At 45.0% G+C, this 22,347-nt stretch overlaps 1 protein-coding gene across 4 annotated transcripts in view; it reads left to right on the top strand.

The window, feature by feature from the left end:
* The window catches only part of slc10a7 (solute carrier family 10 member 7), a 93,258-nt gene that overhangs the window by 43,171 nt on the left and 27,740 nt on the right, over positions 1–22,347 (top strand). For all 4 annotated transcript variants that reach the window (XM_061252351.1, XM_061252354.1, XM_061252353.1 and 1 more), the window contains exons 6-7: positions 17,338–17,373; positions 21,002–21,085. In XM_061252351.1, the coding sequence (XP_061108335.1) occupies positions 17,338–17,373; positions 21,002–21,085 (120 nt within the window). The remainder of the gene's footprint in view (positions 1–17,337; positions 17,374–21,001; positions 21,086–22,347) is intronic.

Here is a 22,347-nt window from a genome sequence, read left to right as displayed (position 1 = left end):
CAAGCCGCGGTGTAGCCACGATAAGATCGACACAGCTGTTGGGAATCTTGAGCAAGGAAATAACTACATTGCTATTATAAAAAGCTTATAAATTAATTAATAAATAATATAGCGCAAGTGAATACCAAATTAATTAACAAAATCTGTGAACTTGCAGGAATGATGAGTGAAAATTTTGTGGTAGGCCTACTGCAGATGGTGGAAGGCTATTGGAGGGAAAAGTTTTGGAAGTCGTAGCATTTGTTCAAGTCTTTGTTTAACCCGAGGCCTTTTTGGCAATCGGTACTAAAGAGCTGTGCTGTACATGAAAGCACCTTCAGGAACAGTGTGTAGTGGCAGTCACAGTGCTGGTTATTGATATGTTCATGGTTATTTTGTGTGAAGCCCTGAAGGTTAAGCAGTGTTGCTGTGTTTTAAGAGCTGCAGATTGGTTATACGGTCTGTCGTGCCTCGTAGGTGGAGGGGCATTTCAGCTGTGTTAGCCAGACCATGTGCACACATACGCTCACACACATACACACACACACACACACACACGCTTGTACACTCATACATACACACACACACACACACACACACATACACTTGTACACTCATACATACACACATACACTTACACACACACATACGTTCAAACACACGCAGGCACACACACATACTCAAGCACACACACACAAGCTGAAGCACGCACACACACACACACATACACACACACCCATGCATTCACACATATGCTGCAGGCAAGCTGCTGTCAGCCACCAACCAACAAGATGTCTTAATTTGCGATGAGCGATTTTGCTTGCCAGGAACTCAAAACTCTAGCGTGTTACCTTTTCCACATTAGTCGCCAAGCTTTTTAAACTCCCATATTAAGAAGTCTGCTTGAATCTTCAAAACACCCGTATAACTGCGCTTGTCCCATTGACTCCTGTGTTCATGTTCCTGCTGTTTATTTTCTAACTGTTAAAGCTGTAACTAATCTGACAAAACGCTGCCATTTCTGTTAAATTTACTCGTAATGTTTTCAATGATACAGTACACACTAGTCCTGTTTCTGGACATTGAAACCAGGGCCCTTCAGTTTTGGGCCAGAAGCACTGCACCTGCATATTCCCCTTTCCTCTAGATAGAGCTGTGCTTTCCGGCTCCTCCCGAGGGACGATTGATTCAATGGTTATCGACGAGTCTTTTCAGAATCAGCAGGGAGGCGAAAAAGTGCAACTAATGTGTTTTTCTTTCTCCGTCTTCTCTCCTCCCCTTCCCCCCCCCCCCCCCCCCTCCATCAAACCTACTTTCCCCTATCAATTAAAGTCGTGGGACAGGCCAGAGACACAGGAAGGAGAGAGCAATATGTTCTGACCTTAAGTACCTCCCTGCCGTATGCCTTTTGGCACAAAGGGCCGTCCCAGCAGGCCTGCGAGCTGACAGCACCCTCCCTCCGCATCTCTAAATCAATAACGGCCCTGACACAATACAAACGATCCGGGGAGCGCGCATGAATCACGGAGTCGACACGGACACGGACACGGATGCGGGGCCTGAGAGGGCCGCACGTCGCCCTGTGGGTGAGGGAGCCGCGGCCGGACGGGACTCTGGTGGCGGATGAGTCGGCGTTTTTAATTATTTTATTTCTTACCGCTGCGTCGTGCTAACCGAAGGCTAACGTTCGCAACCCGGTCGACCCGGTTCACCAGGGCACTTATTACTCCCAATCACGGGGACCTCTCCTTAGGGACCGCGTGTTTCCCTCCACTGAATCTGCGGTGGCAATAGCGCGTTAATTTTCGCTTCTCAAAATATTAACCGCGTTATATCAAATAACTGCCAGAGACAATTGGCTAGCCGGCCGCGTGACTTGGTTTTAATTGATTTCCTTACTTGCTCTCAGCCTGGGTTGATTCGGTTTCCTTTGACAGAATGTTTATTAAAAGTAATGCATGAAAAAAATATATCATAAATTGGTTTTGTTTTCTTTTGTTCGTGAGCACTGACGATTTTAACCCCTAAGGTTGCTTGTGAAACGTAGTAATAAAATAATTAATTTACATTTGTGCTTATTGTTGTTGTTGCTGTTGCTGTTTGCAGATGCTCCTCTCAACAGTACATATTACTGAAATAAACGTCCTCCAAAATATTTCAAAAGAAAATAAATAATCAGACCGAAATTGTCACTTTTCTCCAGACAAATTCCGCCTCACATACAGGATGTTCTTGTACATGGCATTACACTGGAGGATTTAGTCTCAGCTTTTGTATTACATCACATCCTATTCTGAGAAACATACACAAGACATAGACATGAGGGTGAGACACTGCAGTGATGAAAATACAGGATTTTATTATGTTTTGACAAGCTTAAATGGCAGTAGTAATATTCAGGCAGTAATAGTTTCTGTTTAGGTGTTTTAGAGTTATGAAGAACCTCCAATATTAGAAGGCTTACAGCGCTCTAGTGATTGTAATTTTGGGTTGGTAGAGGGGAGAGGGGTTCGGTGGGTGGACTTGTTAAGGCCTCGCATTGGGTTGGTATCACTGCTGTCCTGAAAGACTTCACTGCTCACTTCCACACTGCCCCTGTGTTTACACGCTCAGGCCTTCAGTGTTATCGACAACTCGTTCTGAATCTGGACCAGTGCAATTCTGCAGGATCAGCAGAATGTACCTGTTATAATGGCAGAAACTTTGAGGTGGAAAACATTTTAGAATTCTTGAATATGGGATTTTAGCAAGGAGTGCTCCGCCCCCTCCCCCCCTCACAAAATTGTAGCCTTCGACCAGCTGTCTGAATATCCCAGACCCAGGAATTAATTTTTGTCCCTGTAGGGGACTGGTCTTATTCTCAATAACCACAATGTTATATTGTACTGTGCTGAAACCTACACTACAAGGCACATTCAATGCAAAATACAGGTAAAAGAAATATATTTTTTTAATGTATTCACTGCAAATATATTAACTTTTTGTGATCAAAGCCCCTAATCTGCACCTAATCTGACATGATTTATTTTGATCACACAAACATGTTGCGGTGAAAATATTTGCAAAAAATATTTTGATTTAATTTTAATTGAATGTCTCTTATGTTAAGAGAGATACTGTCTAGAGCTCAGGGAAGCCACAATTGCTCCAACTCGTTTGAGGACACAGGGTCTCAGGAGGTCAAAATGGGAATTCCCCATTAGTTATGTCCAGCGCCATTTATGATAGTTTAAAGAATGCAGCAAAACAAATATAAATAAATAAAACACACTCTGGACAGCGTCCATCCTCTCCCCCCACGCCGAATGAAATGATAAAAGAGAGGCGAGCCAAACCCCCTCCCAAACAAAAGAGTAATAACTTTAAAACAGGAACGGCGACTTGACAACATATTTACAGATCCGCCAAAGAAATGGCTGCTAAATGCGCCGAGCAAGGGGGGGGGGGGAGGACACAAAGGCGGGGGGAAGAAAGCGCTTTTTGGGGCACATCTCTCTGCCATTAGATGTTCTTTCTCAGCTGTCAACAGAAGGCGCATTTGCCTGCCAAAGCTCCCCCTCGCTGCGCCTCGCTGTGCCTGCAGCATGCCCCGAGCCACCCTTTGACTAAAAGTGTTGATTTCACTTCTTTTAGCCTCATTGGCATGTGGAGGGGAGCCGGGGCCCCTCTCTCTCTCTCCCTCCTCTCTCCCTCTCCTCTCTCCTCTCTCCGCGCACACGCCAGCTCCCTGCCTGCTTAACCGCGTGATTGACTGGAGGGCAGGGGAGTTGCGGAGACCGGGTGGAGGGAGGAGCACGGAGGAGAGGGAGGCTCCTCCTCCTACTACTACTACTCACTCCTGTTTGGTGGGATAGACGTCCTGTACTGGTGTTGGGATGAGGAGGGGGGCTTTCCCTTTATTTCAGCTACGGTTACTGTTAAACGATTGATGGGTCTGTTGTTGTCGTGTGAGTGTTAACTGTACAGTTCGGATTTATTATGTTTTTTTGCCTAATGTTTGTGATTTTATTTGTGTTGGGAAAACTTTGCATTTGTTGTTTTTGTCTATAGTGTCATTGTTTAGTTTTTTTAATATAGGATTGCGCAATGATGTTGATAATACTGCTACTAATAGTACTAATAATGAAAATCGTAATGATCATAATCATCATCATAAGATGGATAGTAGTTGGTATGATATTATTAGTACTTATAGTAATATACAGTATTGATGCTGTATGTATGGGTTTAGCACAAGGTCATGCCATTGGAGTGGAATTGAAAGTAATGGCTTTTGAGTAGCACGTGCTGCCTGCCTGACTGCACCATTGATTGAGCGCTCGTTTGTTAAATCACTGCCCGGTCGCGCCGATTGGCAGCCTGGCGTCACGAGTGCGGCCCGTAGGGAGGGAGGAAGAGGAGGAGGAGGAAGAGGAGCGAGTGGCGAGTGGCCAGGCTGGGCCGTCCCCTGTGCCCCGCCCTGAGGAGTTTGGGAGGAGGAGGAGGCCTGCGTTTTAGCCGAGAGGACGCCCCTTCTCCGTGGCTTTTAACACCTCCGAGACGCAGAGACAGGGATGGGATGGGATCCATCGCTCACTGTCACAGAGTTAATGACCGAGGTAGCATCTCTCAAGCACCGCTATAAAACCAACACTATATTGTTCCAGTATTTAAGTTTGCCTGTGTCTGAAATTACTGCGCTGTGTTTTTTCAGAGCCTGTATCCCCTTAAAGGTCCCATATAGTGGAAAATGACATTTCCCTTGCTAGGTGGATTATAAAACAGTTGTAGGGGCTATAAAAACACAGTATCAAAACGCACAGTCCCCAAGGAGAGTCACACTATCCCTATTAAGAAACTGTGCATTTAAACGAGCTATTTGGACTCCCGTAACTATGATGTCACAACTATACGCTCATTTGCATCAGCCAATCATGTGGCAGCAACTCCACACATGCAGACAGGGTCAAGAGATTCAGATGTTGTTCGTAACCATGCGTTACAACAGTGGTATGCAGAAAAGCATCTCTGAACACAGCACATGAAACCCTGAAGTGGATAGACTATTGAATTCAATTCAATATTTATTGATTGTCACAAAGCAGCTTTACAAAGAACCCAGGCCTGAGACCGCCTCAGAGCAAGCCTAGGGCGACAGTGCCGAGGAAAAACTCCCTGACTATCAGGAAGAAACCTTGAGCAGAACCAAGCTCAGAGGGGGAGCCCATCTGCTTCCGGCCGACACTGATAAGTCTATTAGGTCTTTTTTCTTTCTTTTTTTTCAGTAGTCACTGTGTAAGAGTATCTAGGTAGAGTATTCCATTACGGTTAAATAATGAACTTGAATCATCACCCGTTGGGTTTGTTTAGACTAGGAATATATCCGCATGAAGCGTATTGGACCGTGAAAGACGCTGCCTCTCATGGACAGGCAGAGACTTTGACACATCGGTGGAAAAGCTTTCACAGCCTATCGACTGAGCGGAGATTTCGCCGTTTCCCAGTGATAAGGTGTTTATAGAAAAGGATGTTTTAAAAAATCTGCTGCTGCTTCTCATTCTTGCATCCACACACAGCAGTGACATCTACCTTCCCTTACCCCATAGCAGGTACCTGCCGGCTCCATTTTGTAAAGCTTGGCATTCATCTGAAGTACTTTGGATCTTTGCGTTAGAAAACCACGATGAGGAGAGTTGCAGGGAATTTCAGGTTGAGGGGTTGTTCGTCACACTCGTAAGAATGAATCGTTGCATTTACTCAAATAAATTACTGTATGGGCAGTGGTTGCATGCAGTATTATTAAATATATGTGACTGTACAATCGCTAAATCAATATCTTATTAAGTAATATTTTTGTGACTAGTCACAACAGTCTGCATCATCACATGAGAGGTGAGTCCAGGGGCCAATCGCAGCTGGGCTGATGTAATTAACAACCATGTGATGCATGTCGGTTGGATGCAGAGGTCTATGGTATTCTGCTGCATGTGAAGGTCACCCCTTCAGCAGAGTGTGAAAAGAGCTCCTCTCCACTGCGATCAGCCACAGGGGGACCTGAAATTCGCTTAGAAGGTTCCCTCAGCTCATAGCAGTAATGCACAGATCGGTATCACTATCACTTTTTCAGAGAGTTTGCTGAATAAATGATTATCAACAATGGGGTTGGGGTCAATTCCATCTGCAGTTCAAGCAATGCTTTGAAATTCAGTTCACCAGTTGAAAAATGCCAATAATGTGCTGTGAGGATTTTTGAATTGATCAACTGAAATGTCAATTCATTCAATTCAATTCAAATCATCAGTTCAAATACAGTTTAATCCAGCCCTGATGTACGTTGGCTGTACATTTGCCTTCCAGTTCCTGGAACTCCTTAATTCTTCTTCGCACTTACACTCACCACTCGGCTGTTAGCTTAGGAACATGAGCAAAAGTAAAGATATTGAGCACTAATCTATCTGCACACAATTTGATGTTTGTTTTGTCTTGTAGAGGCCAAAGTATGGTGGTCATTAGTCCCTCCCTCCATGCAAATTTTACAACTGTTTTCACGCGAACCAGGATGCTAATAGGAAGTAAAACATCCGCGATTTTTACATTTCGGAAATGTGATGAACGACAGAGAGTGTGCAGTCCGAAAAGGCATTACCTCACACACGGTGACATGCCGTTCCAATGCTTGCCCATTGTGTTGCTTAGCAACAATAGTGATATTGACCTTTCAGAAATCCTTGATCCTATTTTCTCTTGAACATTGCATAGAGCCTCGATGGCTTTGCCACGGATGTGTTTTCAATCATATTTTCATAACCGCAGGTTATGTCTTTGTCACCTCGCTGTAATGACATGTAATTGAAATTCAGAAGCATGTGACCAGAATTCCTTAAAATGTATCGGATTAAGTGGCGCATAGGAACTTTCATTTTAATGAAAATATACTGCGAAGTGTTAACAAAGTGCATTCAACTGCATTGAATCATATTGGTACACTATGTGTTTTTGCCAATTTGTTTAATGATTAACATTTGTTTAGGGGTTAGAATCATGTCAAACCATTTTTGTCAGATTATTTCTCCACTGTCCTAATTGTCATTATTTTCATAACTGGGTCAGAACTTGATCTAGAATGTTAGGATGTCCAAGGTCAAAATAATGTGGAAGGCATATTGTTGCTTTTAATTCTTCAGTTCCGGCTCAGGCTAAATTAGCTTTGGCAATGTTACTATGCGTCTCATTCTCCAGCTGTAAAATACAGGTATAAAAGTTTGTATTGTGTGTTTAGTTTGTTTCCTTTCTCGAAACAAACAAAAAACAAAATACAACTTTTAACATTGCGCTCTGTGCAGTGAAAACTCAGCAGCCCTGTCTAACAACAGGACGAAAGCGAAGACCGAAAAGGGAACTGAGCGTTTCCCGGGTGTGTCAGGAAGGGGGGGTACGAGGGGTAGAGGAGGGGGGGGTGTGTGTGTGTGTGTTTGTTCGGCTCCTGTCCCTGGAATGCAACCGGATGGCAAACCTGTGTTTTTGTTCCTTTTAAGAAACCCTTTTACAAGACAGTGACGTGCTGCCTCCACCGCGGCAGTGCTAGCTATATCCCTATCCATAATTGATGGCCTGAGCCCAGGTAGGCTGCGCGCTACACGTGTAGTATGGATTCCACCTGAGTTTCACATCCGCCGTTTCTGCTGGGCCGGGGGGTCTCTCCGCGCGCGGGTGTGACGCGGCCCCACGCCGTGACGGGCGTGGAGGGGGCGTCCATGCCAAAGGGCGCTCCTTTCTTTTGACGGCCAGGCTTTCCACGCCTTGCCTGCCCCCGTTTCCATCGGTTGGGTTGAGGCCGAGCTGGTGGAGGTGCGTTGTTGCATCCGAACAGAATGCCAGCAAGACTCAGTGCCGTCTAAGGCATATCGCTGTGAACCAGACCTGGGTCTAATACGTAATCTTTTTGGATTCAAATACTTTTCTGTGCTCCCATTGATCTTGCCTGGTGCAGTTGAGCCAACCAAGAAGACCAGGTGGGGCTTGCACATTTCGAGACTATTTCACATATTTTAACATAGAAGAGTATTCGAATCGAAAATATTTGACCCAGGTCTGGTGCGCACGCATAGCTTTAATCCACCACCACAGGCTACTGGTCGATTGTGTGACACCGTGAGTGGAAAACACGCCTTACAAGAGCACCTTCCCTCAAGACGTCTGTGACTTCCATTTTGATATCAATGTGTGTGGTTCCTTGATCTCCGCATGAGCTGCTGCATACATCAAGGCTTTTATCCCTGATGTAAACCTGTCGATGACAGCTCGTGCCAATTATGTGGTTGATAGCGGCTTTGGAAACGCGTACTGCAGTAATGTTGAGGTCGTTCGTATCACAGCCTCTATAGATATCGACTAGTTAAGCTTACATTCATCTTCCAATACAGTGGCTGTGAACAATAAGCACTGTAATGGGCCTGGTTTTCTTCAATCGCATCTTTTTATATTAATCCAGACTGGTTTTGTACTCGAAATTCAGGTCCATTCTTTGGCATTACAGATAAAAAGGGTAAAAATGAGATGCGGCGTAGTGTTGTGTGCACTGGCGGTTCTGCTTTACCTGTTGAGCGCGGTGTGACTCTGGGGCTCTCGCCGTTGATGTGCAGTCGATCTGTTTACAGGCCAATTGATTGGTCCTGAGATGCGTGTGAGTGATGGGGGGGGGGAGACGGGTTCCAGAACTTGGGGTGGGGTGGGGCGGTGGAAGCGTCAGATCTGCCTAATCTTACCGCGGTAAAGTTGCCCACCGTTCTGAGAGCAGCCCCTCTCATCTCAACGTGTGCCAGCGTGCTTTCTCTCCAATCCTCTCTCATCGATCTGACCCTTCAACCTCTCCTTCCCTCCTCTCTCTCTCTGTCTCTCTCATCTCACTCTCATCTCCAGCTTTCTCTATACATCTCTCTATCTCTCCTCTCTCTATCTCATTCTCACCAGCTTTCTCTTTCTCTCTCCATCTCACTCACCAGCTTTCTCTATACATCTCTCTCTCCACCTCACTCTCACCAGCTTTCTCTTTCTCTCTCCATCTCACTCTCACCAGCTTTCTCTACATACATCTCTCTATCTCTCCTCTCTCTTCACCTCACTCTATACATCTCTCTCTCTCTCTCTATCTCTCTCTCTATCTCCCTCTCACTCACCAGCTTTCTCTATACATCTATCTCTCCACCTCACTCTCACCAGCTTTCTCTCTGTACACCTCTCCTCTCTCTCTCTCATATCACTCTTGCCTGCTTTCTCTCTCTGCTCTCTCACTCTCTCGATATCTCTCTCCCTCCCCTACCCCCCCCCCCCTCTGCTCTCTCTCTCATCTCTTCCCCCTCCCCTCCCACAATGCACCAGCCCCTCGCGTGTGAATCGGGGGCCCGGAGCACTTCCCGCCGCGCCAGGCCCCGCACCCCGAATGGCGGGGTTAATGAGGCCCCCTGAAACACGCGCGTCAGCACGGAAAGCAGCGCACACGCAGAGTCTCCCCGCACCTTTAAACCCGCTCTGGGTCAAATTACATACTTAATGACAACCACAACGCTGTGTGTTAGAGCGGCCCTCTTTTATAGTGATAATAGATTTACGGCGGTTCTGTGGATGTCCGCCGTCTGTCGGGTTCTGTTATTGGACCTGGTAACGAGGGTCCAGGCTGCAGCGAGGCAGGGCGTGGGGTCCTTCCTGTCCGGAATGTTCTCTGGCGCAGGCTGACAATGCCCACGCGTTGGGTGCGTTGTTAATGAGCGCTAATCAGGTAATGATCCCGCTCACGGTAAGAGAGCGAGTCTGTCTTCAGTCTCAGGCTCATATGTTTAAGCCGCTATGCCTGTTACCGTAATTCTCAGAGTAGAGGGGCCCGAGGGAATTACATTACCTCTTGGGGACAGATACTCGGCGCTGTGAGCACCCAGGTAAGACTGAGGTCAAGCGGAGCCATTTTCTGGATCCTCTCCTCCCCTCCGCACCAGCGCCAGTCCGGGTGGTGTTTCCCGTGATTCCTTCGTTATACGGCCTGCCTCTTCACCTGCTTCCACAGCCCAGCTGCTTCGTGCTATATTTTGTCCTTAGCAAAATACAGAAGCAGTGCAGTTGCACAGAGCATAAAACACCTGTCAGTGTGACCATCGACAGCCTGTGCCCATTGTCAGTCACAGGGATGCTCTGTTGCTGCTCTGTAAACTCGCCGTCACAATTGCTGCTGGTGAACGAAAGTTCTGGAACATGGATTTAGAAAAACTGCTTTTCTAATGGTGAAAGCAGAAGCTCAGGCCCGGTACAGGAGTCCACCTCTCCTGGACCGCCACTCCATTATTGCCAATTAGCGGTAATACCCCCCTGGAGAGCGCGCATAGGAGGGGTGGGGGGGGGGGGTCGTGTTTTAGCGCAGGCGGCTGGGAAGACAGCACGGGCTGGGCGCGAGGACCCCGGCCAGGTCGCTCCCGGGTAGAGGTGTAGGTTCTGCGAAGGACGACGCCCCTGGTGGCCACAGGAGCGAGGAGTACTCCGGAGGAACAGGCCAGTTACCACGGCGATCTCACAACACTGTCAGAGCTCAGCTCCTTTCCTTAATAACGGGGTTATGATACCGGGGGGCCTCATACCACTAATATATACTAATACATCACCTCGGCCCCCATCTCCTGCAGTGCTGCTCCAAAAATCTCATATTTTCAGTCCAATGGACGCTCAGCTCAGATACAGCCTCACCGCAATAGATTTTACCCTTCAATTCGATTAGCGAAATTAAATGAGTGTTTTTTAAATTATTTCTCGAATAGCAAATGAAATGAGTGTTTTTTTAATATTATTACTCCAATAGCTAAATTAAATGAGTGTTATTACATAACATTTTTAATTGATTTCTGTACTGTAGAATTCAGTTTTCTCTGTTTAAAAATGCTTGCTTCGTGTTATTCGCCATTAAGCGCTAAACACACAGAGTCGACGGCAAGCTGCTCTTTCCCAGTCCGAGGGGTTCTGACCTTTTGTCCAGTAAAGATTGTCATTTTCAGCTGCGTCTGTTTCTCCAGAAAGGCATCGCGCCTTAATCCTCTCCACGTGCGGCCCGCCGTCCCAATTATGGGATTGATTACGGGTGGAGAGGGCGGCGCAGCTGGGCGGGGGAACGGCTACGAGGTCTCACTTTCAGCTCCAGCCCGGCCGGACGGAGGAACCTCCGCCGGCTCTGTGTTCCCACGCGGGCCGGGCGGGGCCCTCTCTCGCCGGCCCGGGGCCCGGGCTGAGCGGTCGAGCGGGGGCCTGATTATTTGGTGCAGTTGAAAGGGTCGGCGCTGGCTGCTAACACACAGCTCCGGGCGCGTGCTTCTGTAGGGGCGGGCGCCGTGACCCCCCCTGACCCCAGCGCTCCAATCAAAGAGCTTTCTGCTCAGTGTTTACCGAAGGAGGCCAGCCGAGAGGAGCTGCCACTGAGAGCTTTACTCACAGTTTACACACATGATGAGTCTCAGTGTCTTTACTCACAGTTTACACACATGATGAGTCTCAGTGTCTTTACTCACAGTTTACACACATGATGAGTCTCAGTGTCTTTACTCACAGTTTACACACATGATGAGTCTCAGTGTCTTTACTCACAGTTTACACACATGATGAGTCTCAGTGTCTTCACTCGCAGTTTTACACACATGATTAGTCTCAGTGTCTTTACTCACAGTTTACACACATGATGAGTCTCAGTGTCTTTACTCACAGTTTACACACATGATGAGTCTCAGTGTCTTTACTCACAGTTTACACACATGAAACCAGAGCCTCACTTTCTTCTCACAGTTTGTACGCAGTTTCAGTCTCAAGTCCATTGAAGCGGCTCTACCAAAATCCCAAGGGGTTTTTGCTTTGGTTGAGAAAATTGAGAATTTAGTACGGTTTTAATAAGGGCTCAAAACAGTAGTATAGCAGCGATTTTGATTGGTTGCAAAGGTATAAGGTCAAGAGTGCTATATGCCATTCTCGGGACTGAAAGGGTTAATTCTTTATTTGGGGAATATGTTATAAGAGAGGGCCCCATTTATTTTTAAACATCTGGGATGTCATTGACCTTGTAACTACTCATTGTCAATGTTCATAGTTCCGTGTATGTGTGTCTGCATATGTTTGTGAGTATATAATGAATTTATTTAGCTGTTTTTATATTGAATGGATTATTATCCAAAATCGATACTTTTGGCCACAAGTATTTTTGTGTCCCACGTTCTCTTTACTCCCACACCAGTGGCATCGTGTCTCAGTTCAAACCAGTTTGGGCCTGGTCTGGACTGATCCACAGGTGTCCTGACCTCCGACCTTGCGTGCCGTCTGTGGGTGTGTCTCCACGTGGCCTCTGAGCTCTGCCCCCCGCTTCAGTTTTCCCATCGATCCCACATTGGTTCCTCGAATGCAACAGCCACACTCACTCACTCAGTCAAACTGTATTAAGCAGAAAGTCAACAGCTTGCGTTGCATGAACACACATCCTGATCTGTTATTGTTAGCTGTAGGGCAGTGTATTAGTACCTCACAGTCATGAATAACGTAATACCTCGAAGAGTTGTTTTTTTGTTTTTGGGAATATTATTTTCAAAATTCTTAGAACATTGCATTGGCCTTAGAATGTTCAGGTAAGAATGTTGTACTCAGATATTTGTGATCTTACTGCAGACTTCCACGTATGCTTAGTTATTAATGAACTGTAAATCCAGTCAATTAATTAAACTGTAAGTATTGGAAAATGTACATTCATTATTGCAAATTAATCTGAACACCTTGAAAATCCTCACTATTAACCAGTATTATGAGTCAGACTTCCCATTTGCGTAACACATGTCTAACTCGATATCATCGTGGAATATCAGTCTCAATTCTTTTTTTTCTTTTTTTTTTCTTTTTTTTAAAAATTTATATTCCCGCCACCAATATCAGTCTCAATTCAGGTTCAAGTGCAGAAAATTCTACATACAGTATCAGTGTAAATGATAGTTTTCCATCAAAGACAGCAGTCTCCAGATTTAATAAAGATTTAACTAAGGGGTCAGATAAAGTCTGCTGGAATGAGGGGAAATTAAAGTTGCATGAAGCACTGTGTATTATTTACACTTACACACTCCAGAATAAAGGCCTGCTGGTCAGCTGGACCGCCTGTTTGTTCAGTGTGGGAGCAGCCTTAGACCTGCAGTCAAACTGAAGGGCAAAAGCGCCATCTAGAGGAGAGGTTTATTAGTGCTGTGCTGTGGATCGTGGAGAAGTGTCGAAAACACAACCGCAATAGGAGCATTCGCTTTGAATCTTGGGGATAGTTGCCCAGACAGAGATTAGGCCTAGTCCCAGACTAAATTCAGTTTTGGGCTGTAATTCACCATACAAAGCTTAATTTAATTTAGCTTAATCTTTGTTTGTAAAGCAAGTTAACCAAGACAAATCAATAATCAATAATCAAACAAACTACTTTATTTTTGACCAGCACACTTCAATCTCCTTAAAGCACATGCAAGCTGCAGTCGCAGTTTTAGGCCAGGGTCTGATCGCTCAGGGCAAGTGTAGTTTCTAGGAGTGTGCTTTATATTTGGGCATATTTGGATTCCTTTCATTTGATTATGATATTTTTTAATTGAACCTTTGAAACATGAGTGTGTAGATCATATTCATCAAACTTTGTTCTGTATTTGAAAAAGACTGTTGCAGCTTGATATTGAGGATATTAAGATGAACTGCTTTGGTGAAAGAAATGTTTCACAAAGCAAGCAAGTTGTTTTAAAAAGAAGCAAGACCGTTATTTTTACATTGTGAAGAGTGCGCCATCTACTGGCGATAACAGCAACTGCATTATTTCTGACCACCCCCCACACGCGCATACCTGCACGCACACACACACGCACGCACGCACGCACACACACACACACACACACACATGCATGCACACATACACACACACACACAAACTGACAGTCACCATTGTTCTTGTCCCACGTAGGTCAACAGAAGTAGAATTCTTAAACCGTTATATTTCTGAATGTGTCACATTGTTTCTGAATTGTCTGGTTTGCATAAAAAGCTGAATATTATTATTTATATGGACAGAATATTATTATTGATATTACTTGTATGGTGTATATATGCACAGTATTTTATCTGTTCATATTTGAGATTTACTGTCTCTGTGCAGAAGTAACTACACCCTACTCATTTGGTTATCACGTATCTTCTTTGCTCTCACCAGTGGATATAATGCATTTTCTTTAAAATATTAAAAGAGTTGTCCTTTAAAATAGATATAGCATCTTTAGGTTTAATGTTTATGTTCTTAGTCATCCAGAGTTCTTCAAACTTTGCAATAACACAGACCAAATATCAAAGCAATAGTATAGTTATCATGACCATATGGAACATTTACTGGCAGAATCCAAGGTTATTCCACTATAGAAACAAGAGCTAACGTGCAAATTCACTGTCAACTTTCTCCAAAGAGGAGAAATCTGCATTTAGCAAACTACCTAAAGCTTACGTCGAGGCCTACATTATGCATTTGTAGCTATTATCACCCTTAAATCAAACCATTATTTATGGAATAACTTGCATAATTTCACTTTGGGAAGCATAAACTCTTTTTCATCTCCAGCGTTTGGCATCATTAGTCACAAAGCAGCTGTATCTGAAATGTTTCTTCACTCACAGCAAAACGTCAATACATTTTTTTACACATGGATTTTTTTAAGCGACAGGTATGGGCGTATGTTTTTGTTTTGCGTCATTAATTAGTTTGTTGTTGTAACAGCAGGGTGTCCACAGGCCGGTGGTAACCCGTGTGCTGCGGTTCTCACCGGCGAGGCCAGTAAAGGCCTTGAAAGGAAGAGGTGTCATGCTTTCCGAAATTGGTTTGGTCAGACGCACCTGTGTCGGTTCGTTTGAAAGTCTGGGCGGGTACGCGAGTCCAGATGGAGAAGCAAGACCACGGAGCGACTACTGTTCGCTGGGTAACGCTCCTACGAAATGTGCTCCATGAGAGGAGGTGGAACACTGCTTAAAAAATTAGCAGATGTCTGGCTTCGAGAAAACACACCTTTGATATTTTCATACTTGTCTTTCGCGTGGCATGTTAATGAAATATCTATGATGCGGAGGGGAAGAAATGGAAGTAAGGAGGAGGTATTCTGAGGCTAAGTGACAAAAGTGCTACTCTGATATGCGTCGTTATTAACCTCGTTACGTGTTAAATGCACCTGATGAGATGAAATCAGCAAATCGACGCAGAAGGCTGTCTCCTTTTAAGTGGTGGGGAACTGTCACGCGGAAATGAGACTGCGAGGCAAGCCAGCTGTCGGTTTCTCCCGTTTGTTTTCTGAAATTGGAGGTTTCTTCTTGTGAATTGTAAAGTTTTCTTGTGGAAAGTTATTTTTTAAGACGCACTTCCCCGGGGTTCTGCTCATATGACACTGTTTGAAATGCACAATGCTGACAATGTTGCAAAAGTCCTCTTTTTTCCATGGGGAGTTTCGGAGTGAAGTTGTTGAACTGTGTATTTGGAGAGTAGTTTTTCGTTCTAAGGTGCCAGTAATGCAGTAGGTGAATTTCTTTGCTGTTGGTGGTAAAGTTGTGTGCCTTGATTTATTCAGTTGGATGTGCTGTGCTTTTCCCCTATGTTGTTCTGTTAAGGGAATCATGTTAGCCAAACACAGAGGGTAATGGAGATAGTCTATCAATGGCCCATCATCTCACCCTGTACTGGGGTATTGGGTTTAACTAAATAAACTGTTACCATGATAACTATGTAGTTATATTGTTTATTACATAGTTAGTACAGATTAACTGCTGTGTTATGAACACTTTAAACCCTGCATTAACTGTGTGAGTAATTGTATTTGTGCTGCAGAAACACTTATTTTGCAATGAATATCTAAGAATGGGATATAAGAGGAGTAGCACTAAACCGGCTTCCTGGAAGAGACACTGCAGGTGTAATTACTATGTAATAACAAAGGTGTTAATGATCACAATGTGAAGAGGAGGTGTTATAAGCAGAGGAGTGTTTGTTCTTTGTTATGGCCATGCTCCCAGCATGCAGCATGTATACCATATAAATCCCTCATGTATACCATAGAAATCCCTTGTCCACAGCTTCTTCAAAGACAGAGTAGGTTAAAAAAAGAAGAAAAAAAGCTAGAGTTCCATTCCTGGCTACCCCTTTCCACATCTCTCCAAAAGTGATATTTTGTGTATTCTGATATTTTGTGTTATATTACTATACTCTGGCTGCACTGTAATTAAAAGGAACCAATAACATGTTCTCATTTTATTAATGCCAGTGGAGTAGTAGGATTATTAATGTTTGACATTATGAACACAGGTTCATTTAATTAGGGTTTGCTCACTTTAGTGTCTTACTTTCTATAACCTGTTACTTTCTGAAACTTGAATTGTCCAAAATGGCAGTTTGGCTAAGTTCAGAACCCTGTGCTCCCTCCAGTAATGCGTCTCTTGGTTAAGCCGACTATGTTCGATGATCACTGACCAAATTAATGTTGCCTTTTGCACTTGTGGCCAGGTTGCCATTGCTGTTTTTATTTTTGCACTGTTCCTTATAAGTACAAAAAATATATATATTTATTTGAGATTTGAGTTTTTTTTTTTTTTTTCAGAAACAAATTTCACAAGGCTGAATTGTGTTTATTTATTTAGTGTACATTCTTTCTTTCATGCATTTATTTAGCTCATTCATTCATTCATTCATTCATCCATTAATTTGGTGTGTTGCCTTTTTTGCGCACCTTGTTTTCCTGTGCAAACGGCTCCATGGCCTGGCAGAATTGCCTCTTAAGGCGCGGAGCGCCTCCAGTTTCCGCTCAGCTGAGTTTCTGCGGGTCTTTGAAGAGGCAGGAGAGCCGCCGCTGTCTCCTCCCTGTCAGCGACGGCCCACCTGCGTGCGTCTGATAGCCTACAGAGGTGCAAATGCAGCGGAGCGGTGCGCTCAGGTTGTTGTGGCAGCTGGAGAAGGGGATCACTGGAGTGCTTTCACCGCCGTGGTTTAAGCTCTCGCTCCTCCTCCCCCGTCCCGTTCTCTCTCTCTCTCCCCTCCGCCAATCCTGACCTACATAGGATCACTCGCTGTCAAAAGAGGCGCGCGGGCGAGAAGCACGTCGCTTCTGAACCCAAAGAGACGGCTCCGTTTTACTGTAGCCTGCCCCGGTGCTGTTTCACATTAAAGAACCTAGGCTAGCCTGCTATATAAATCTGTATGGGTTTTAGCATTGGCTTTAGCTGATGTTATTTGGAATTCAGATTAAAAACGCAGCGCTGAAGGTGTGTTGTAGCTGCTGTGTGTTTTTGATTATGTTGTGTTGATATGTGTGTGTTTTTTATGTTTTTCAGGGTATAATTGTCACGCCGTTGCTGCTCCTCGTGTTTGTAAGTATGCCGCTACTGTAAGGGGGTGGAAAGTCCAGGTGTAAAGCGGACGTCCTGCCTTGTGTTTCTTCTACCCATGAGCTCAGCCAGCTGTTTTCACGAGTCAATTAGGCCTCCTAGCTGAAAAATCGTCCCAGTTAGCAAACCCGAACAAAGTACTTTGGAGGATGTTTACTTTCTGAACCTGGGTTTTCCACCCCTGCTGTGAGTCAAAAGTTTCCAACTTTCAGGGCTGCCTTGGCATGAACGTAAATGTTTCCCTTTGACATAAATCACATTTTTAGCATGAGATGCATTGCCCTGTATATAAAAAAAATCTCCATGTGATGTCGTGAGACAAAGCCTGAAAGCCTGAGTCTCACGGCAGGAGTGTCAGGGTTGGAAACTCTAAGTTAGTTCAGCGCTGTGTTTTTTAACTGGATAGTGTTATAACAGAGTGTCGCTAACGACAGGACCAATGGCGGCCTCTTTAGCTCTCATTTCAAAGACTCAGCCCCCTCATTACCCAGCGCCGGCTCTAATACGGTAAGGCTAGACCGTCTGAGCGTTACAAACCGCCGCTCGCCCCATCCGCTAACATTTCATCAAAGTATCTGTAACTTACATCACTCCCTAATTATAATTCAGTTAGCTGTCCCAGCATCCTCCCTGATTGCTGTACGTTTTAATTAGGCAGGCTTCATTAATCTTAGCGAGGAGGCAGAGGTTGTGTCTTGTCGAAAAGGGACCGCGCAACGTATTAGCGGCGTATTAGTTTTTACACTTATCAGCCAATTAATTATCTATGACAACCCTTACCCAGCTGTCAAGGCGGTTCATTAATGAAAAAAATACACTGACGAATATACTTCTAATTCCGCCGCGTGTAACTTGTGGAAGTGCGGTAGACAAAGCACGCTACTGTACGCGGAGTAAAAGAAGTAGCCTAAAAAATGCACACATATGTATTTTTCATTTTATGAGGCTATAAGCCAGATTTTTTCCCCATTTTACTGTACTTTCATAGTCTCTCCCTGGGCCAAAACAGTTATTTTACATAATTATATTAGCGATTAATGGAGTTGTATTCATTATTCTTCTTTCTAATTAGTTACCTCTCAGATAGTACTTTTGCCCACAAGGAATTTTATTAAGTTTATTCTGTTGCACACGACTGTACATAATCCACTTTCCTACCCTTTCATCAAAATTAGTATGTATTAAGATGACGCATGTACTGTTCCTAAATAGTTGCATGTTCTGTATCTGTCTTTCCCCCTCTTTCTAGCCTTCATATTGCGTGTAAACTGTGTGTGGCGTCTTATTTCCCATACAACCTCACAGTGACTGTTCTGTAGAGGTTTACAGTACTTATTTCAGTCATTAGTTCAGAAAGAACCATCCAACAGACGTGCGTCTAATATACTCAACCGTAATAAACTCAACACATGCACAATGCAAGCTTGCATTACTCAATAAAGTACATCAGGTTATAAATGTTTCCATTAAGCAAATGTTCCATGTGGCCTGAGAAACCTGGCTTCCAAGTTCAGGTATCTGACTAAGAAAAAGCAGTGACATTTCCTATCAATGAAGAATAAAAAAGAAATGTTCACCAGACTATGTAGACTTAAAGTAAAATAAAAGCATAAAAGCTCTGTGATAAAGTGGCGTGTGGATGGCCTTGGGCGTCCACCATCACTGTTCCTCCACAAACTGCAGCCATGCGCCCTGAGATCAGGGGCCGGACTCGGGCCGTCCTGACGAACGGCTGCAGTTCCGTTTATGTCTCAGTCACGTCCCGGGGACAAGCGGTGGGACAAGTGAGAGGAGGGGGCCGAGGTGTGTGTTTGGGGGGGTCGGGGTAATGGACGAACTGGGCCGTTTGCGCGGTAAGAGCCCAGCTCTCTCCGGGTCATTAGCGCACCCTGGTCTCTCTGTACGGGTCATTAGCGCGCCCTGGCCTCTCTGTACGGGTCAGCAGTTTCCTGGGATTAGCTCTCATTCCCCCGCGCAGCCCGGCGGCTTAATGCACCCGGAGCGGGAGGCCATTTGGCTGGGCCCTGCCGAGGCTTACCGCCACCTCGCAGGTCAAGTGAGCAGCAGGTTATTTTGTGCTTGAAATTCCTCTCCCTCTGAAAGATCAGCGCGGCTTTTTTTGTTATTATCGGTGCCGTTATTTTTTAAACAATGCGTACCCGCCATTTTAGATTCTGGTACTGATATTCTGGTACTATAAATCCTGACTTCTCATGAACAGGGAGGCAGTTTTAAAGATTTTTTTTTTGTTGTTGAAAAGCTGAGAAAGTGCCGTGCCACTGAAGTTCAAAATCTGTGCCGCCCATTTTCCTTGGTAAACAGTGGAATATTGGGTGAGGAGTGCCGTGAATTATATTTGGGTTTAAACGGATAGAGGGGCGTTTGGCAGCTTTGTGCTCTCAGCTTCACGGGGACTCTACTCAGTAAACTGCAAGTTAAAATGGCAGACACTTCTCCTGTCCGTCAGCCATCATCTCCTGTCTGTTGCCTGAAAGGTAGTGTTTCACAGAGCGTACTGTAGGCACGGCTGCCTCGGAGCTACAGCCATGAAATATTTCATAAAATAGCACAGAAAACAATTCTACAGAGCAGCATTCTCCATTTGGCTTTTGCAATTTAACCATATTTCTGCTGAGCTAAGTTGTACCCTTCAAGACCAATAAAACTATTGTTATAAGTGAGGCTGTTTGGAAAGTCAGTGTTTGGCTTCCCTCAGTTTCCACTAAGCAGCGAACAGGACTGGCGTTCTTGTTGGCATGTTGTGGCAGAAAGTCACTAAAGAACATCATCCAGCCCAAGGATGTAACTTTGACTCTTTCACGAAGTCATCTGTCCGCATGAATTACACTTCACTGCCAGGGCTGCACTACGGGGTCCAAACCCGGAGGAGTCTGACATCACATCTCACAGGATGTTTTATGACCCATCGCAGAAAAACATCCACAGAGATGTCTATGAATATTATTACATTCTGTGTTTTTTGTTTTCTGTAGAATAGAATTGGAAGTTTTCAATAGCATTACATACTACATGCTGTGCAACACTGAGACAACAATAAAAAATAAACACCTAAGAACATAGTTATTTATGAAAAGTATAATAATTCCACGTGAAGACAATGTTGTTTCTCCATGCCCCCCAACATTCGGCACTGGGAGGCTTCAACTGCATTGTTTTGTTTTAAAAAATGATGGACTAAGAGCATGATTTGAACATGGTTCCTGATGTGCGTTTACTGGCTTGTGTTCATTTTGCATTAGTGTTACCGAGATAGCATTAGTGGCTCTGATGCTGTTTGACAGTTGTGATTGTAGTCCTATTTACTAATCAGTTTCCTTTGAGAAAGGGGAAGTGAACATGCTATAGTGATACAGTTGTGTGCGTGTGTGAGAGAGAGAGAGCATGAGAGAGAGCAAAATTGGTGTAAAGTGTTGCGTATCCGTGTGTGATGAGTATATTCAGGTGTGTGTGTGAGGAGTATTTTCAGGTGTGTGTTTGTATGTGAGGAGTATTCTCAGGCGTGTGTGCGTGTGCGTGCGTGCGTGTGCGTGTGTGCGTGCGTGTGTGCATCTGTTTGAGGAGCACACTCATGTTGTTGGTGTTTCTGCAGCTGGGCTCCTCATCCTCAGTGCCCTTCAGCTCCATCTTCTCCCAGCTCTTCATGACGGTGGTGGTGCCTCTCATTGTGGGGCAGGTGAGTACTCTGACTCTGACTCTGATCCTCACAACAGTGCCCTGACCTCCATATTGTTACCAGTTATGAATTGAGTGCATTATTACCCAATAGTAATACAGTATTACCACTGTAATGCTTCATAGAAAATGTTATCCTGATTCCAGTCTCATATATAACGTTTTAACACTATGCTGGCCAAATTAACATCAGCAAATTGCCATTGGCTACTTTATAAATGTATTTAATGTAAAATAACTGCAAATCAATGGTTGTTTTCATTGAGCGATGTGAAAGTCTTTAACTGTCCTGGAGGTTCAAATTCAGTCGTAGCTCTCTCCACTATCGCCACCACAGTCACAGACCGTGCTCTGAGCTGCTCTGAACCAGCTCTGAGCTGCTCTGAACCCGCTCTGAGCTGTTCTGAACCCGCTCTGAGCTGTTCTGAACCCGCTCTGAGCTGTTCTGAACCCTCTCTGAGCTGTTCTGAACCCTCTCTGAGCTGTTCTGAACCCGCTCTGAGCTGTTCTGAACCGGCTCTGAGCTGTTCTGAACCAGCTCTGAGCCCTTGTGACTTCTCTTCCTCCGGGTGCTGGGGTGCGTTTGGGTACACAAGAGATCGTCTCAGTATGACAGATGAGCAAAATGGCTCTGCAGGAGACTGAACCGCAATTTAAACAAACAGGAAATCCAGAGATCTGTTTACTACAGAGGAGGGCGAAAAGCCTGAACGCTGCTAACTGGGGACGTCCACTTCTGCTGCTAGTCTTTGATTTCGGGTGACGCTCATCGTTGTCAAACTTCACTGACATGCAAACAACAAATGACTCGGAATTGAGATATAAATAATAAAGCTTTGCGGACCAAAGTAAGGAAGGAATTGTTTTTAAAAAGGTGGTAATATGCCTAAGGCAGCTGGCCATGTTTGTGAACAGTGCTTCTCCTACCCCCCCTCCTCCTGTTTCTGGTAATGTGGAAACCATTATAAAATCATGAGAAAAGCCTGCATTCCAATACTCAGAAGACCCCCCCTCCCCACACCAGAAGCCTCACCTTTGAACGAGGCACCAGCGGTAGACCCCCCCCCCCCCCCCCCCCCGTCCCGGTGGAGCCGAAAAAAGCGCCAGAACAGCTTTTCCGTCGCCCGGCGTCACCATCCCGCCAAACGTCTCCTTCTCGTCTCCGCGCCGCGAACATGACAGGTCGAAGGAACCGCGGTTGCCCCAGTCGGCTTATTCCCCATCCGGTTTCACCACGTCTTCTGCTGTCTGGACACCTGATCG

This window comes from Conger conger, chromosome 8 (assembly GCF_963514075.1).
Source record: "Conger conger chromosome 8, fConCon1.1, whole genome shotgun sequence".
NCBI lineage: Eukaryota > Metazoa > Chordata > Actinopteri > Anguilliformes > Congridae > Conger > Conger conger.
The sequence above is the reverse complement of the archived record's forward strand: the minus strand, read 5'-3'. Positions and strand labels throughout refer to the sequence as shown.